Genomic DNA, 18,021 nt, shown 5'->3' on the forward strand with positions numbered 1-18,021 from the left:
CTTATCCATCCATCCATCCATCCATCCATCCATCCATCCATCCATCCACTCATCCACCCATCCATCCATCCATCCATCCACCCATCCATCCACTCACCCATCCACCCATCCATCCACTCATCCATCCATCCATCCATCCATCCATCCATCCACTCACCCATCCACTCATCCATCCATCCATCCATCCATCCATCCACTCTTTCATCCATCCCCCCATCCATCCATTCACTCATCCATCCATCCATCTATCCATCCATCCACCCACCCACCCATCCATCCATCTGTCCATCCATCCATCCATACACTCACCCATCCAGCCATCCATCCATCCATCTGTCCATCCATCCAGTCCTCTACCTGACCAATCATCCATCCATCCCCCCATCATCTATTCATGCAGCCAGCAGATTTTGAGCACCTCTCTGCCAGGCTGTGTGCTCTAGAGATTCAAAGAGGTACCTCAGGAGGCTCTGCAGCTGTGAGATGGACACCGGGGTAGCATGCAGCTCCCAGCACAGGTAGGTGTGCATCTCTGGCCCCTTCCCCATTTTCTCGGTCCAGGTGCTCATCGCCAACAACGGCATCGCCGCCGTGAAGTGCATGCGCTCCATCCGCAGGTGGGCCTATGAGATGTTCCGCAACGAGCGGGCCATCCGGTTTGTTGTCATGGTGACCCCAGAGGACCTGAAGGCCAATGCAGGTACCCGGGCCTTGACTCCTTCCCCCCCCCTCCCCCCCCCCGCCACCCCCTGTCCTTACCTGCCCTCTCCTCCTCCATTTTACCTAGGCCACGTCCATCCTGGACCCCAGAGTCCCAGGGTACCTCTTCTGAGCTTGCATTATTTGCCTGTTCTTCATTTAATTAAAAATGCAGGGGCGCCTGGCTGGCTCAGTCAGTTAAGCGTCCGACTCTTGACTTCGGCTCAGGTCACGATCTCACGGTTTGTGAGATCGAGCCCCGCATCTGGCTCTGTGCTGACGGTGCGGAGCCTGCTTGGGATTCTCTCACTCCTTCTCTTTCTGCCCCGCTCACTCACTCTTGCGTTCTTTCTCTCTCAAATAAATAAACTTGAAAAAATGCAAACGGTCAATACTCAAAGTAGAAATCCTATCTTTGAGAAGTGCCCAGTGTTCCATCAGAGTGGTCTTTCTCACCCGGTGGGGTGGGGCAGGGGGGGGTTCTTTCTTGCAGATGTATGTATTGTGTTTCAACCATTCAGTTTTCTGTTCACTGTTTCTCTATGTCTGTTAGCATAGCTCATTCTGTAAATAACTGTCGGACAAGTTTGCTTTTTTCCCTGAACCATCACATCCCTCTACAGACTTTTTTCCACACAGTAGCCAGAGTGACCTCTTAGAAACCCAGCCTCAGGGCCTGTCAGCTCCTCCTCGAAACTTCTGAGGCTGCGGGGCTGTCCCCTGCTCTCCCCCCGAACCTGGAGCAGAGGCCGTGGGCCCTGACCCCGCACTGATGCAGCCTTCTTCTCTCTCTCTCTCTCTCTCTCTTTTTTAATGTTTATTTATTTATTTTGAGAGAGATGAGAGAATGAATAGGGGAGGAGCAGAGAAAGAGGGAGAGAGAGAATCTCAAGCAGGCTCCACGTTGTCAGCACGGAGCCTGATGTGGGAGTCGAACTCATGAACCATGAGACCATGACCTGAGCCGAGATCAAGAGTCAGACGCTTTACCGACTGAGCCACCCAGGTGCCTCAGGATGCAGCCTCCTTTTAACTCAGAGGACAGATTTGATTGTCAGCCCTATTTTATAGACAAGGCAGTGAGGCACGGGGACATAAGTCGTTCGTCCAGGGTCGTAGAGCCAGTATGTGGCATGGCAGGATTGGAACCCCAGGCTGTCTGAATCCACTGCCTTATTCTGTGGGGGCTCCCATCACACTCAGACTAAAATTCCACGTCCTCACTCAGGCCCGTTAAGGTGCCTCACAACGTGACTCTGCTGGCCTCCTGGCCCCATCTAGTGCCTCTCACGTTCCATCCCTGGGTCCCAGCCACAGTGGCCTCACCGGTTGCTGGGCCGGCTGAGCTCTTTCCTGTCCAAGAACTCTTGGAACATGCTGGATCTTTTGCTGATGACGCTCCCCCCCCCCCCCACTTCCCCACCCCTGAAGCTCCTGGAACAACAGGCCTCCACCCCTCCCTGCCCTAGCCTTTGAGTCGTGTTCTTCCGTGTGACTTTTACAGAGAGCCCTGGCGTTGACCCCGTTCTGGTGCTATTGTGTTTGTTTTCTTGTTTATCTTCTCAGATAGTGGAGTAAAACCCAGGGACGGGAGGGAGCTTGTCTGACTCCTTACTTTGTAATCTGTGGTCCCTCCCCCGTGGCCAATGCTCGTGTGCTCCATCAACATGGGAGGCAGGCAGGCTGGGAGGAATCCACCACTCGTGGGTTTCATTGCGAGCCTGCACATGAAGTTCCACACTGTTGCTTCTCAGGATCCACAAGAATCCCATGGGACAGGGGTACCCACCCTTGCCTTTGGCTTAAGTCTGGCTTTTCCAAAACACTGCCCGGTGAACATCCTCTTACGTCATCCTTTGCCTTCGTTCATGAGGAGGGTTTTTTAGGACATATTTCTAGAAGTGGAGTTTCTGGCATAAAGGGCATGACTATTTTGAAATCAAAACATCGCATTGTATTGAGCCTTAAAAAGGAAGGAAATCCAGTCACGTGGTACAGCGTCGGTGAACCGGAAGACATGATGCTAAGTGCAAGGAACCAGTCACAGAAAGACAAAGAGGATCCCACATATATGAGGTCCCTAGAGTTGTCAGATTCGTAGAGACCGAGGGTAGATGGTGGTGGCCAGGGGCTGCGGGAGGGAACAAGGGGAGTAGTTGTTTCATGGGCAGGGTTTCAGATTTGCAAAATAGAAAAAGTTCTGGAGATCTGTTTCATAACAATGTGAATGTGCTAAATCCTCTGGAACTGGACGCTGGAAAAATGAATTCGATGACCCATTTTATGTTTTTTGTTTTTTACCGTGGTTAAAAAAACATGGTATTGTTGGGGCGTCTGGGTGGCTCAGTCAGTTAAGCATCCAACTCTTGGTTTCGGCTCAGGTTATGATCTCACGGTTCGCGAGTTTGAGCCCCACCCCACGCTGGGCTCTGTGCTAACAGCGCAGAGCCTGCTTGGGATCCTCTCTCCCTCCCTCCCTCTCTCCCCGCCCCTCCCCTGCTTCTGCTCACTCTATCTCTCTCTCAAAAAATAAACAAAAATGTAAAAAAAACACATTGTATTGCTTAATGGCAAAACAGTATTAAGGTAAACTTTAAATAGGCATTAATAGGGGCTCCTGGGTGGCTCAGTTCGTTGAGCATCAGACTCTTGATCTCTGCTCAGGTCATGATGTCACGGTTCGTGAGATGGGTCCCTGAGTCGGGCTCTGTGCCGATGATGTCGAGCCTACTTGGGACTCTCTCTCTCTCTCTCTCTCTCTCTCTCTCTCTCTCTCTCTCTCTCTTACACACACACACACACACAATAAATAAATAAACATTGAAAAAGGGAATTAATAGAACACGCCACCTCTTATCCCAACCGTCCCCAAGAAGCTTGCGTCCTTCTTTCTTTAGTCCCTTCCAGACCTTGTCCTGATGCACATATATTTTCACATAGTGAAAGTCACGTCCGGTTTTCTTCAAGTGCCCACACGCGTTTGTCCCTTGCTGCCACAGAGTCTTGGTCATCCTCTCGGTGGCCGTCCGTAGTCCCGCAGTGACCTTCAGCGTCTCAGTTTTTCTTTCCTTTTCTCATTTAATTGCAGAGTATATCAAGATGGCAGATCAGTACGTCCCTGTCCCAGGAGGGCCCAACAACAACAACTATGCCAACGTGGAGCTGGTTGTGGACATTGCCAAGAGGATCCCCGTGCAGGTAAGTCAGATGTGGTGCCCAGTCTGTCTACAGGGGGATGACGCTCTGAACTTTGGAGCAAAAACTCACTCCTGCAGGTTCAGAAGGGAGGGAGGAGCCAGATCGTTCCGGGACCCTGAAATCCGGGGCTGAGGTGACCCCGGGAAGAGCTTTCCGTGCGTGACAGGAGGGGGATTCTCGAAGATCTGCATTCACACCTCTCTGTGTTTACAGGCGGTGTGGGCTGGCTGGGGCCATGCTTCCGAAAACCCCAAACTCCCGGAGCTCCTGTGCAAGCATGAGATTGCTTTCTTAGGTAGAGTACGTCTCCGTCAGATACGCGGGAATCGGGGCGTTCACGGGATGGTCTGCTGGGTCAGGTTCTCTTTCCAGTGTAGCCCTGCAAGGTGGGGGTCACTTTACATTCCCACCTCACCCTTTCATTGTCACGAGGAGGAAGGGCCGGCCGGTGGAGGGGAGGTTGGGCAGCCCAGGGACATAGGAGGCATTACCATGGGTACCACAGCGGAATGATGCTGGAGCGAGTGGAACCCTCTGCTCATGCTCCTGCTGGTACCGAGATCCCAGCCATGTTCAGATTTCTGACTGGGTTCGGAGGTCACATTTCTTTCTTTTTTTTTTTTTTTTAATTTTTTTTTTCAACGTTTATTTATTTTTGGGACAGAGAGAGACAGAGCATGAACGGGGGAGGGGCAGAGAGAGAGGGAGACACAGAATCGGAAACAGGCTCCAGGCTCTGAGCCATCAGCCCAGAGCCCGACGCGGGGCTCGAACTCACGGACCGCGAGATCGTGACCTGGCTGAAGTCGGATGCTTAACCGACTGCGCCACCCAGGCGCCCCCGGAGGTCACATTTCTGATAAGCCCACACCTTTCTTGGGCTGTTCTCAGGGCTTTGTAATGTCCTGGCATCTTAGGACCAGAGTCCCTCATCGCTATAGCTTTTTAGGTAAAACGATACTCTCTATGGCATCTGTTTGTTATAGGATATGTATTTGTAAACTCTGTGTGTGCAGTCATGCTGTTGGCCATCTTTGCGTGATTTGGGGGAATCATTCACCATCCACACTAAATCCCCATGCTGCTGCTTATCTCTGGGTCTGCAACACACACTGTATGAAGCAACTCAGGGCAAATCAGCACCTGACATTCCACAGGTCTGCTTAGTGACCCAGGCCTGTTTGTGTTTTCGCTATCTATTGTCTTTGGTTGGCCGTCACGTGGGACCCTCATTATCCCTTAGCTCCTCTGGAGGTTGTTGATGAGCCAGCCCAGCAAACTATAGCCCATAGGCCAAGTCCAGATCACTGCCTGCTTTTGTAAATAAAGATTTATTGAAACACGGCCCTCTCATTCATTTAGTTATTGCCTATGGCTGCTTTTGCCCAACATTGGCAAAGTTGAATATTCATGACAGAGACAGGCAGACCCGCAAAGCTCCAAATTCCATCTGGATCATTATAGGAGAAGTTTGCTAACCTAGGGTCTAGTTTTCTGAGGTGCTAGCTTGGCCCTTTGGTCTAACTCTTTGGCTTCTTCCTGACAAGTGAATTTTGCGCATGCCACATACCTCAGGTTGTAACTCAGATCAGGTTTACATTCCACATGTACTAAAAATGGCATACTTCATCCCCATCTGATGAAGTAGCAGACCGATAGATTTTTTTCCTTCCCCAACTTGTCGTTACATTCCTTGAGAGCTAGGACCTGAGTACTTGTCTTCGTGCATTTGGTTGGCACGGGGCTGCAAGGGGCCATTGACTAACTCGATTCTGCCTCGCCCTTTGTCCCTGATCCCTCAGGCCCTCCCAGTGAGGCCATGTGGGCCTTGGGAGATAAGATCGCCTCCACCATTGTGGCCCAGACGCTGCAGGTCCCAACACTGCCTTGGAGTGGAAGTGGTAAGTGACCTGAGCCTCACTCTGCGGGGAGCTCTGCCACCCTATCTGCCCAGAAGGGGTGATAGGAATATGCTTTTTTCTTTTTATCCTTATCATTTAAAAAATTTAAAATGATGAAACCAATGGTACAGTTTCATTGCAGACAGCTTAGAAAATCTAGAATTACAAAAAAGAAATAGAAATCATCCATAATCCTGTGCCCCAGTGTCAGACGTCTGTTACAGCCAAAGAGCCTACCTTTCGGGCCTTTTTTTTCCTAGGCATATCCTTTAAAAAGCCAGAGATCTTGTATTGACTACTCTGTGACTTATTTTTTTTCTCACTAATCCTTCTTTGTCAGTAAGTACACTTTACAACATTTAAAATATCTGCATTGGATTTTATCGTAGAGAGGTACTTACCATAATTAACAGTTCTCTACAGTTATATATTTAGGTTGTTTCCAGCTTATTTTGTTCCAATTTTTTGTTTTAAGAGCTAAAAGTAATGGAATCTTGATAGTTTTATAGCTAAATCTCGATGTAGTTTTTAATCATTTCCTTAGGATGAATTCCTAAGGAATCCTAGGATAGAATTTCTAGGATAAATTAAAAATGAACAGGAAAAAAAAAGCTCAGGAGTTTCCTATTCAATCTGATTTTTTTCCTCAAAGACAGCGAATTTGGGATGGAAAGGGTCTTAGAAAACAGCGATTCACATATAAATGTCATCCGTGGGTAGAATTGGAATTTTTTTTCAGTTCAGGTTAATATGATTGTTCTTGGTAGACGCAGTCTGAATTTCTTAAGTTTGATTTCCCTTTCGAGGTCAAGTCAGTCCTTAGGAAAATTAAAAGCCACTGTGCGAAGCTGAAGGACTGTGTCTGTCTGTTGTTGGTCCGGAGGCCGGGTCTTGAGAGGCTTTGGTGAGGAAAGGCCCCGTGGTTTCCGTATTATGTATCTCCGCCATCCTCAGGAGGATTCAGCTTTTTTTTTTTTTTTTTTTTTTTTTGTGACTCTCCAGGTCTGATGATAGAGTGGACAGAAGATAATCTGCAGGAGGGGAAAAGAATCAGTGTCCCAGAAGACATTTACGACCAGGGTTGTGTGAAAGATGTGGATGAGGGCCTAGAGGTAAACATGGGGCTGGGAGGTCAAGGTGCTGGAGGCTTCTCATCATCCTGGAAACAGTCTACCTTCTAAAGAGGTCTGTTTGTCCTTCGCCCCCAGGTGGCAGAGAAAATTGGTTTTCCCTTGATGATCAAAGCTTCTGAAGGCGGTGGAGGGAAAGGAATCCGGAAAGCAGAGAGTGCTGAGGACTTCCCAATCCTTTTCAGACAAGTGAGCTGTTCTTGCTGAGTGTTTGGGAATTGTGTGCATTTCGTTGTTGGCTGCCAGATTCTTTTCATTTGCGTTACCGTGTCAGAAATCAAGAGGACATGTGCGGGAGCTGGAATATTGCTCTGCTGTGTTCCGAAGCAAATGTGTACGTTTTTACGACATCATGGAAGTCCGTGGTTCGTGTTGATCCCCACACCATTAACTTAGATGTTCGATTCTGTGAATCCTCGTGACTTTAAATGATTTCAGAGAAGCAGGGCCAGAGTATCTATCGGCTTGTGACTATAGTTGTCTCTCGAAAGATGGGACATTGTGTATGTTTCGGTAGTCTTGGTGTTTTTAATGTTTCTAGGTGATTGACTTTGGTTGTAGGAATGAACTGTGTATCTGCTTATTTGTAGCTGGGTTTTCACTTTGCCAACATTATGCCCTATTGCAGCTGCCCGTTGGCATTGTTTTAAAAAAGGTAGGCTGATGATCTTCCCATTCTTTTTAAAGACGTTTTTCGAAGATTTCTTTTTAAAAAATGTTTATTTATTTACTGTGTGTGTGAGAGAGGGAGGGGCGGAGAGAGTGGGAGAGAGAGGATCCGAAGCAGGCTCCACACTGTCAGCGCAGAGCCCGATGTGGGGCTCAGTCCCACAAACTGTGAGGTCATGACCTGAACCGAGATCAAGAGTTGGACACCGAACCGAATGAGCCACCCAGGCCCCTCAACCTTTCCATTCTTTTTTAAAAAAAATTTTTTTTTTTCAACGTTTATTTATTTTTGGGACAGAGAGATACAGAGCATGAACGGGGGAGGGGCAGAGAGAGAGGGAGACACAGAACCGGAAACAGGCTCCAGGCTCCGAGCCATCAGCCCAGAGCCTGACGCGGGGCTCGAACTCACGGACCGCGAGATCGTGACCTGGCTGAAGTCGGACGCTTAACCGACTGCGCCACCCAGGCGCCCCAACCTTTCCATTCTTAACATGACTATTTTAGTATTTCTAGGGTTTCTTCCAGAACTTGTTCCTGTGCGTGTTTGAAAGAGTTGCATTCATTCTGCCCGGTGTTTTGTTCTACGTTAAAAAAAAATTCCAAGTTGTAGATCATGGACATTTTTCCCATGTTGTTCCAGTCTTGACGGTTATTTTGATGACGTGCCAAGAAGGACTTAGTCAGATAGAGGGCGCGTGCGTTTAGCAAAACAGGTCAATAAATTGCCTTCTAAAAAGGTTTACCAGATAAACACCTGTGGGCAGTGTGTGAATGTTCTATAACGTAGTGGTTTTGCTCTCACGTGATTCCATTGGGCTGAACAGGTTTTTGGGGTATTTTGGGGGGAAGAAGTTCTATTTATAGGAAAGTTGTGAAGGTAGTAGAATTCCCATCTACCCTTCACCTGGTTTCCCGCCTTTATCTTCCGTCAGCCGTGCCACGTTTGCTATAACTAAGAGATCAACAGTGATACGTTTCTATTAGGTGAACTCCAGACTTGATTCAGAGCTCACCAGTATTCCCCACTAATCTCTTCTTTCTGTTTCAGGATCCAGTCCTGGATCCTCTATTACATTTACGAGTCGTGTAGGTTCTAAAGCTTTCCCCCCCGCCCTTTCTTTAAAATAGACGTGGGGCGCCTGGGTGGCTCAGTCGGTTGGGTGTCCGACTTCAGCTCAGGTCATGATCTCAGGGTTTGTGAATTCGAGCCCCACTTGGGCTCACCGCTGTCGATGTAGGGCCTGCTTCGGATCCTCTGTCCTCCGCTCTCTGTCCACCACCGCCCCCCCCCACGCTCTCTCTCAAAAATAAATGAAAACATTAAGAAAAAAGTTTTTTAAAATAGGCATTGCTTCTTAGAGTGGTTTTTCATTCACAGCAAAACTGAGTGGGAAGTGTAGAGCTCCTGCATACGCCCCGTCCCCACACATGCCCAGCCTCCCCCAAGCGTTTTTCTTTTGATTACGTGAGTGCAATATGAAACTGTTCTTATACAAACATCTGAACGCTTTTGGGGTATATTAAACATAAAAAAGGAAGATTCTCTTTTTTTAATGTTTATTTATTTTTGAGACACAGAGAGACAGAGTACGAATGGGGGAGGGGCAGAGAGAGAGGGAGACACAGAATCGGAAGCAGGCTCCAGGCTCCGAGCCATCAGCCCAGAGGCCGACGCGGGGCTCGAACTCACGGACTGCGAGATCGTGACCTGAGCTGAAGTCAGACGCTTAACCGACTGAGCCACCCAGGCGCCCCGTGGAAAATTCTCTTTTTATCACCACCTCTGAACTCCTCCCCCTTCTCAGATGTAACTAGTTAGCAGTTGGGTTGGTTCCAGCACTTTGACAGTATATACTTTTGAAAAAACATTTTTAAAAGATGTTTTAATTTTTAAAAGTAATTTCTACACCCAATGTGGGGCTCGAACTTACAAACCCGAGACCAAGAGTCACGTGCTCTACCGACTGAGCCAGCCAGGTGCCCCTGTATCTACTTTTATATAGGCAGTCATACAGTTCTGTTTTATTATTTTTTGTATTATAAGTGGGGTCATCCCCTATATAGCTGCAGCTTGCTTTTTAAAAAAATTTCTTAGGGGTGCCTGGGCAGCTCAGTCAGTTAAACATCTGACTCTTGGTTTCAGCTCAGGTCACGATCTCCCGGGTTCATGAGATCAAGCCTCGTGTCGAGCTCTGCCCTGGCAGCACAGAGCCTTGCATGGGATCTCTCTCTCTCTCTCTCTCTCTACCCCTCCCCTGCTTGCTCTCTATCTTGCTCTCAAAATAAATAAAAAAATAAAATGAAACTTAAAAACTTTTCCTAAGCATCGTTAAATGGGACCACTGGTTTTTATATCGTCATTAGGAATTTCTGGACGATTGGCTTTAAGCCATCAAAAGAATGAAGTGAGAGAGTACTATTTAAGAAGGAGGAAAAGAAAGTTGCAGGGTAGCATGTTTCGGTCCTATTTTTATCCCAAGAACATTCCGTGTGCCATGTGTGTTCCTGAGTGTGCCCCTGGCCCTCACCAGCACATTGACTTAACCAGATAACTCTTAACCACAGTCACTCTTAGCACATTACACTCTAACGCGCACCCAAATCTTAACAGCACATTATCTTCAGGAGATGGGGTTGTGGGGAAATTGCCCTTGTTCCATTATAGACTTTCGACAATATCGGACTTAAAACATCAAGGAGAAGGGCATGTCTGTGAGAGAGGTAAAACAAAGCTAAGAGATCAGCAAAATCGTGGACGTATCTTCAGAGAACTTCGCGCTCCAGCCCTGGTCCCCCGGGGAAGAGTGAGCCACTCTGCTGTCCCCCCAGGTGCAGAGTGAGATCCCGGGCTCCCCGATCTTTCTCATGAAGCTGGCCCAGCACGCCCGGCACCTGGAGGTCCAGATCCTCGCCGACCAGTACGGGAACGCCGTGTCTCTGTTCGGGCGTGACTGCTCCATCCAGCGGCGGCATCAGAAGATCATCGAGGAGGCACCGGCCACCATCGCCACACCGGCTGTGTTCGAGTTCATGGAGCAGGTGAGCTCTGCAGAGCTGGGGCGGGGTGGGGGGTGGTGGCGCGGGGCGGACAGCCGCAGGGAGAGCCGTCTCCACCCAGCCAGCAAAAGCGCCCTACAGTTCGCGTTGCCAGAGCGGGGTGGGTGCCCGTGAAGACACGGTCGGCGGGGTGAAAGCCATCGTAGGGAGTGTGATCCCTGAGGTCCCAAAGGAGCTCCCGCACAGCAGGTCCTCAGCATTTGGTGTGGGGAACTTATAAGCCACCGTTGAGACGGTCCAAGAAAACCACCGGAAACCCTTCGGTGTCCGTTTCTGTGCAGTGTGCCGTCCGCCTGGCCAAGACCGTGGGCTACGTGAGCGCGGGGACAGTGGAATACCTCTACAGCCAGGATGGCAGCTTCCATTTTCTGGAGCTGAATCCCCGCCTGCAGGTGGAACACCCGTGCACGGAAATGATCGCCGACGTCAACCTGCCGGCCGCCCAGCTACAGGCGAGGAAATGGGCTCCAGGCCCTGGGGTTTCTTCCGCCTGGGGTGGGGGCCCTGTCCGGCTCCTATCAGCCCTTCCCGACTCTGTCTTGACTGGCCGTCCCAGGGGAGTGACTGGTTTGTTGCGGGAGTAGCACTGAGAACCACACAGGCTGAGAAGCTTCTGAGAAGTGGCTCGTCCCCTTTGTCTGGCTATAGACCTCTTTGAGAAACGGGCAGAAGCCTGTTGAACTTCTCCCTGGGAAAAAACTATTTTATACAGTTCCAGGGCATTTGCGGACCCCTTGTACCCGTTCATAGTCCCTCCCAGAGGAGTGTGTCTCAACCTTTTTTTTTTTTTTTAACTTTTTTAAAAAGTTTATTTATTTTTGAGAGAGAGAGCATGAAAGGGCCAGAGAGAGGAGAGGGAGAGGGAGAGAGAGAGAATCCCAAGCAGGCTCTGCACTGTGAGCGTGGGGCCCATCGTGGGGCTCGAACTCACGAACCGCGAGATCATGATCTGAGCCAAAATCGGACGCTTAACTGACTCAGCCGCCCAGGTGCCCCTCAGCCTTTTTTTTTTCATTACAGCTCCCTTCAGGAGCCTTTGTAGATACTTTTCCCCCTAATTCCTCCCCTTATGAAATTTTAACATCACAGATATACCTGTTTTTACTGTAGATACATCCACATCTTATACATACAAAGAGTAAGATGATTTCATCCCCAAGAGCAAATATTTGCCCCCTTGGGGGGCAGTATCACCCCCGTCGAGAACTTGTGACCCACAGTTAGGAACTCCTGCACCAGTGGGAACTCAAATTTGTAAAATATGTGTGTCTTACCTTTCTTTCCTTGCTTCCTCCCTCCACCAGCATTTTTATTGTTTTTCTATTTTGTGGGGTTTTGTTTTTTGTGTTTTGGTTTTTTTTGTTTGGAAAATTTCAGGAATGTTGCACGGATAGTGCAATTAACACCCACGCCCTACCCCTCAGTCCACCATTGTTAGTCTCTGCCAGGTTTGTGTTGTATTTGTGTGTCTGTTTAATTTTTTTTCAGCTTAACTTTTTTTTAATGCTTTATTTACCTTTGAGAGAGAGAGAGAGAGAGAGAGACAGAATCCGAAGCAGGCTCCAGGCTCCGAGCTGTCAGCGCAGAGCCCGACGTGGGGCTTGAACCCATGAACTGTGAGATCATGACCTGAGCTGAAGTTGGTTAAGCAACCAATTGACCCACCCAGGCGCCCCGCAGCCTATGTTTTTGAGTGATGTTTTGACTTGAACCTTCATGGCACTTTGCCTCTAAATCCTCGAGTCAAAGGAACTCCCAAGAATAAGATCATTCTAAAAAAAAAGGATCATTCTGGCACAACACCACCATAAAATGATGACGCTTGGTAAAGCACTGATGCCACCACACGTCTATCTGAAATTAAGAAGTATAAAATTAAAAAATTGATAAAATTTAGGGGCTCTTGAGTGGCTCAGCCAGGAGAGCATCGACTCTTGATCTCAGGGTCATGAGTTCAAGCCCCGCATTGGGTGTGGAGCCTACTTAACAACAAATTTATACAATCTAATACCATTAAGAGTTTCCCCTCTGTTTCAGTAATCTCTTTTTATGGCTATTTTTTTGCTTATTTTAAAAACCCAGGGGGGCGCCTGGGTGGCGCAGTCGGTTGAGCGTCCGACTTCAGCCAGGTCACGATCTCGCGGTCCGTGAGTTCGAGCCCCGCGTCAGGCTCTGGGCTGATGGCTCGGAGCCTGGAGCCTGTTTCCGATTCTGTGTCTCCCTCTCTCTCTGCCCCTCCCCCGTTCATGCTCTGTCTCTCTTTGTCCCAAAAATAAATAAACGTTGAAAAAAAAATTAAAAAAAAAAACAACAAACAAAAAACCCAGGATCCATTCCCAGACCTCACATTCTGTTTCACCGCCACAACTTTTGAGTCTCTCCTCTGTCCTCAGACATACTTTTTTGTTCTCCATGTTGGTGTTTGAGAAGAGTTCAGGCAGAACGCCCCTCAGTGTGGATTTGTCTGATGGCTTCTTCCTGGTGGAAAAGTCCCGGGTGGGTTTTGGCAGCTTACCACCTAGGTGGTGGGCGTTGGGCCCTTCTTAGTGCATCTCATCAGAAAGACCCAGGAGGTTAAATTTGTGTCTTATACTCATTCTGCAGGCCCAGGTTCCTCTGAGTCATTTTAAAACCTTTAGCTCGGGGCCCCTGGGTGGCTCAGTCAGTTAAGCGGCTGACTTCGGCTCAGGGCGTGATCTCACGGTTCATGAGTTCCAGCCCCTGGTCAGGCTCTCTGCTGTCAGCACAGAGCCCACTTTGGATCCTCTGTCCCCTCCCTCTCCGTCACCCTCCCCCCACCCCTGCTGGCTCTTGCTCTCTCTCTCAAAACGGATACATAAAAACTTTAAAAGTAGTAAAACCTTTAAGTCTGCAGCCGGCCACCGTTATATCTCCCCTTGCGCGGATGGCGCCCGGAGTCTGTAACTTTTATCTGACGCACGGGTGTTCTGGTGGCGTGAGGTGGTTTTACGAAAGTGGCTGCTTTTCCTCGGGGGACGCTGTTTGTTCCCTGGGGGCGGAGTCAAGCCTCTTGCCTTTTTCTTGCTTTGCTCCTCCCACCACCGCAGCCACAGTGTTGCATGCTCAGGACGTGCTCGGTATCCCTGAAATCGTTCGCTGCGTCTCTTCCTCCGTGGCAGTGCACTCGGTGTTTGAGGGCCGGGGTTCCGGTGGGGCTGAGGCTCACGGGGGATGGATCTCTTCCTTTCAGATCGCCATGGGGGTGCCGTTGCACCGGCTGAAGGATATCCGGCTTCTGTACGGAGAGTCGCCATGGGGAGTGACACCCATTTCATTTGAAACTCCTTCTAACCCTCCGCTCGCCCGAGGCCATGTCATCGCGGCCAGAATCACCAGCGAGAACCCAGATGAGGCAAGTTGGGAGGTTCCCCACCCCGCGTCTGCCGTCTCCAGTCTCCCAGTGTGGGACACATCCCAGACGTTAGCCTTGGATGAGACGCCCAGGCTTCCCAGGGTACAGACAGGCGTGGGGAGGCGCACGGTTTGATCGGGGGTGAGCCCTTCATGCGTCTCATTGGTCACTTACATGACGGTTACCCCACCGGGCATTGTTGCCCTGCACTATTGCTCCACGGGTTGAGGTAGGGTTTTGTGCCTGGGACCTGCTGAGGCCGTGGCCGGGCCCCGTTGTTGGACTCGAAAGGCCACATCCATTTTGGGGATGAGCAGTCAGGTTTAGTACCCGGGGCCTTGGTTTTCTGGCCCCACGTACTCTCTGCTACAACATAAATGGAGTCTGATCCCCCGTGAGGGGTTCCTTTGCGACTTGTTCTTCCGTGCGCCTTAAAAATCAGCCAGCTGGCATCTGTCCCACTTGACGTAGTTGCTCACGGTGGTCGATTGTCACATAATCTCCATGATTTACCACAGCCTGACTGTTCCATGATTACACTCAAGAAACTTGGGGTAAGAGGTTTGTCTCCCCCCACCCCCCTTTTAATGAAAGGATTGTAAGGTGTGGTAGCTCTGTTCATTTGGCATCTTGGGCTGCAAACGACCGACTCTGGTGGTGATTAAGGAAAATGGGAGGTTTTCAGGGGGATGATGCCTGGGAGGGCGGAGAACCAGGTGTGGAAACAGCTCAGGCACCTGAAACTCTCCAGCTCTCACCTCCAGGTACCTGTGCCCAAACGGATGCCTCCATTATGCGCGTCAGAAGCCCTGATCACAGCAAGCCAGGGTCCGTGTCCCCTCCCCCCTTACCAAAATTATTTTCAGGGGGATGGGATGGGCCATCCCCCACCCCCCCATAAGTGTATTCGGTGTGTGTTAGCGTTAGATTTCTTTATCTGCTGGAATTTTCATAATCCAGAGTTCAAAAGCTTTTTATTACTGACAATGTCAAGGTGATAAAATCAGAATGTATTTTCATTCCACTCCATCATGAGCAACGTTCACCCATATCGTATCTGTACCTCCTCTGCGCGCACCCCCCCCCCCGTCCCCCGCCCCAGCCCATCCAACTGGGTTATTTATTTTTATAGTTTTTTTTAAAGTAGAGATTACCTGCGTGCACTGACCTTCGGACGTAGGTACGCCCAAGGGTAGATACACCCACACCCGCAGTGGGAGATATCAATGTTCTGTTGATGACGCTAAGCTTTTGGTTGTGATGGGTGTTCTTGGGTTTTCCTAGGATTTAATTCTGATGCACATTTGGCCGGAGTGACGATTTTTTTTTTGTTTTTTTTTTCTCCATTTTGCTTTTTCTTCCCGGGCTCCAGGGGTTTAAGCCAAGCTCCGGAACGGTTCAGGAACTGAATTTCCGCAGCAACAAGAATGTGTGGGGTTATTTCAGCGTGGCTGCTGCTGGCGGCTTACATGAATTTGCGGATTCCCAGTTCGGGCACTGCTTCTCCTGGGGAGAGAACCGGGAAGAGGCCATTTCGTCAGTATCTCCCTCCTTCCCTCCTCCTTTCCCTCCTTTCTTCGGGAAACTAAAAGTTAGCCTGTGGCTTCAGATGGCAGCGGCACCAGGAGATAAAGGAGGCGAATCACCGAGCAGACCCTGTGTCAAATACCCTTTGCTAAAATCCAAGAGCGAAGTCTGCCCTCTTCCTGTGTCCGTAAAGGCCAGTGAGCTCACCAAGGGCATTTTGGTCTTGGGATCATTACAGGTCGCATATAAAAGGTGCCAAGTACTATAGCTTTAAAAAAAAAAAAAAAGATGCGTGTGGGACTTCTTTAGATACAAACCTTTTAAGTAGGTCCTGGAGAAACGCCCCTTGACAAAGGGGCTCCCGAATCCCGAAACACCCACATCTTATAATTTCTCCTGCCTTGCCCCGAGCGCAGAGAGGTAAAAACCAGCTCACGTTGTGATTAAACCTTCTCGTGTGGATGAATAACTGTCCTTGAGAGTGAAAAGTCCCAAAGACATTGCAGTCATTCTGTCTCAAAGGCATTAAAATCAGGGTGCCTGGCTGGCTCAGCCGGCGTGGCATGTGACTCTTGATCTCAGTGTTGTTAAGTTTGAGCCCCACGTTGGGTGTAAAATTGAAGGGGAAGGAGGAAGGCCAGCCATCCCAGCCCATGCCGATGCAAACGGCCTGTGGCTTGCGTGTCCCATGCTGTGAATGACCAGTATCCATTTCAACAGAATTCAGAGGGAAGAATTTCAGCATTTCTTATGGCCGCCAGAGTCCGGTGCGGGGCGGGTGGGGGGGGATCAAGGGTGCCAGTTCCCCCAGGACTGAGGCTTTCCTAGGATTTGGGATTTCTCACTGCTACAATTGGGCGTGTCCTGAGCAAATTGGAACAAGTGGGTCACCCTTGAGCCCAGTAGCTCGTCTCGTACATGCAGATTCCGGTGCCACAGCTGGCCTTCCGTAGACTATTGACGCCCTCATTTGATCTTAGTGCATCTTGTGTATTTTCTCTCCCCCCCGAACTGGGCTTGTGATTTGCCCCTTTGCTCCACCTGCTGAATGCACGCTGGGACACCAATGTCAGATATCAAAGCTCCCTCCCGGGAAGAGAATTGTTCTAATCCCACCTCTTTCTCTGGTGCCCAACACTCTCCCTGTGATTTCATAGGGAGTAGGGGTGTCAGCCCTTTGGACTGGAGCCCTGTTTGGGGGAAGGCCACCCCTCTGGGAGATGGGAGGTGGTGACCAACCAAGCACGGGTGGATGGGTGACCGCCACCCCCTCAGTGGAGGGACGGCGTTGGCCGTCCGTAGGCCCACCCCGTGCATACCCAGCAAAGCAGCTGCCCTGGGTGCTGGGGATTTGAATAGGGCTGGCCGGAGAGAGGCAGAGCCACTGGCCGTGGTTAATAATCATTACCATCACGGTAATTAATCCTGTTTGTAGCAGCCGACCTTTTTTATCGGTGACTGTGTGCTCTCTATGGATTGTCTCACCTTAATCCTCAAGCACCCGTTGGAAGTCAGAGTTATCTCCCCATTTTCCAGATGAGGAAACTGAGGCCCAGAGCGGTTAAGCCACTCGCCCAAGATTGCCTGACCAGTAAATGCTGGAGCCGAGATTGACACCTGGGCCATTGGACTCAGGCCCCCCCTCTCTCAACTGTGCTATTCTGGCTCTCTGAGAAGCACGCAGGAACTCTGTTGGCCGGTATATTAATTTGGAAAACCATCAATGTGCCTTTCCCCTCAAGGAACATGGTGGTGGCTTTGAAGGAGCTGTCCATCCGGGGCGACTTCAGGACCACCGTGGAGTATCTCATTAACCTGCTGGAGACCGAGCGTTTCCAGAACAATGACATCGACACAGGGTGGTTGGATCACCTCATCGCTGAGAAAGTGCAGGTGGGGGGGGGGGCTGCATGCTTCTCCCCTCGGGGTCGTGGAGCCCCCGGCTCCTCGTGGGCTCGGTCACCACCGACACTGAAGCGTGGAGTCTTTCCTAGGCTGAGAAGCCAGATATCATGCTTGGGGTGGTGTGTGGAGCCTTGAACGTGGCCGATGTGATGTTCAGAACCTGCATGACGGATTTCTTACACTCGCTGGAAAGGTAGGGCACGATGGTAATTCTTTTCCCCCTGTGGGATGCGCGTCAGTGGTGAGGAAGGCGATGACCAGCCCCCAGGCAGTTAGGGAATCCCTCCTCCTTGCTTGCCTCTGAAATTCCTCGCCTGAACCGAGTCTGCCCTGGAGGAGAGTCGCCGGGGATGGGATCCTCAAGGCAGCAGACAGAGGGGTGCTTATTCATGCTGACTTGTGCAAGCGACGTCGTAATACTTGAGTTCAGAAAGAAGGTGGATTTGAGAAGCAAAGCAGGGTATAGGTCACCTCTACAAATGTTCTTTCCGGTCCCTCGCCCGAATCAGACGGTGACTAGTGAAATGGAAGGGGCCAGGTCGCTCACTGTTAGAATGGG

The 18,021-nt window shown here is 50.0% G+C and overlaps 1 protein-coding gene across 1 annotated transcript in view; it reads left to right on the top strand.

Annotated features, from left to right (window-relative positions):
- The window catches only part of ACACB (acetyl-CoA carboxylase beta), a 99,209-nt gene that overhangs the window by 24,085 nt on the left and 57,103 nt on the right, over window positions 1–18,021 (top strand). Inside the window, 12 exon segments of the mRNA XM_047088463.1 lie at window positions 562–700; window positions 3,788–3,897; window positions 4,111–4,192; window positions 5,700–5,798; window positions 6,801–6,910; window positions 7,007–7,117; window positions 10,430–10,639; window positions 10,939–11,109; window positions 13,869–14,030; window positions 15,403–15,566; window positions 17,300–17,450; window positions 17,552–17,655. Of these exon segments, the coding sequence (XP_046944419.1) occupies window positions 562–700; window positions 3,788–3,897; window positions 4,111–4,192; window positions 5,700–5,798; window positions 6,801–6,910; window positions 7,007–7,117; window positions 10,430–10,639; window positions 10,939–11,109; window positions 13,869–14,030; window positions 15,403–15,566; window positions 17,300–17,450; window positions 17,552–17,655 (1,613 nt within the window).

Source organism: Lynx rufus, unplaced genomic scaffold (assembly GCF_022079265.1).
Source record: "Lynx rufus isolate CCGP_SWC_20201006 ecotype Redwood Valley unplaced genomic scaffold, mLynRuf1.p SCAF_24, whole genome shotgun sequence".
In the NCBI taxonomy this organism is placed as follows: Eukaryota; Metazoa; Chordata; class Mammalia; order Carnivora; family Felidae; genus Lynx; species Lynx rufus.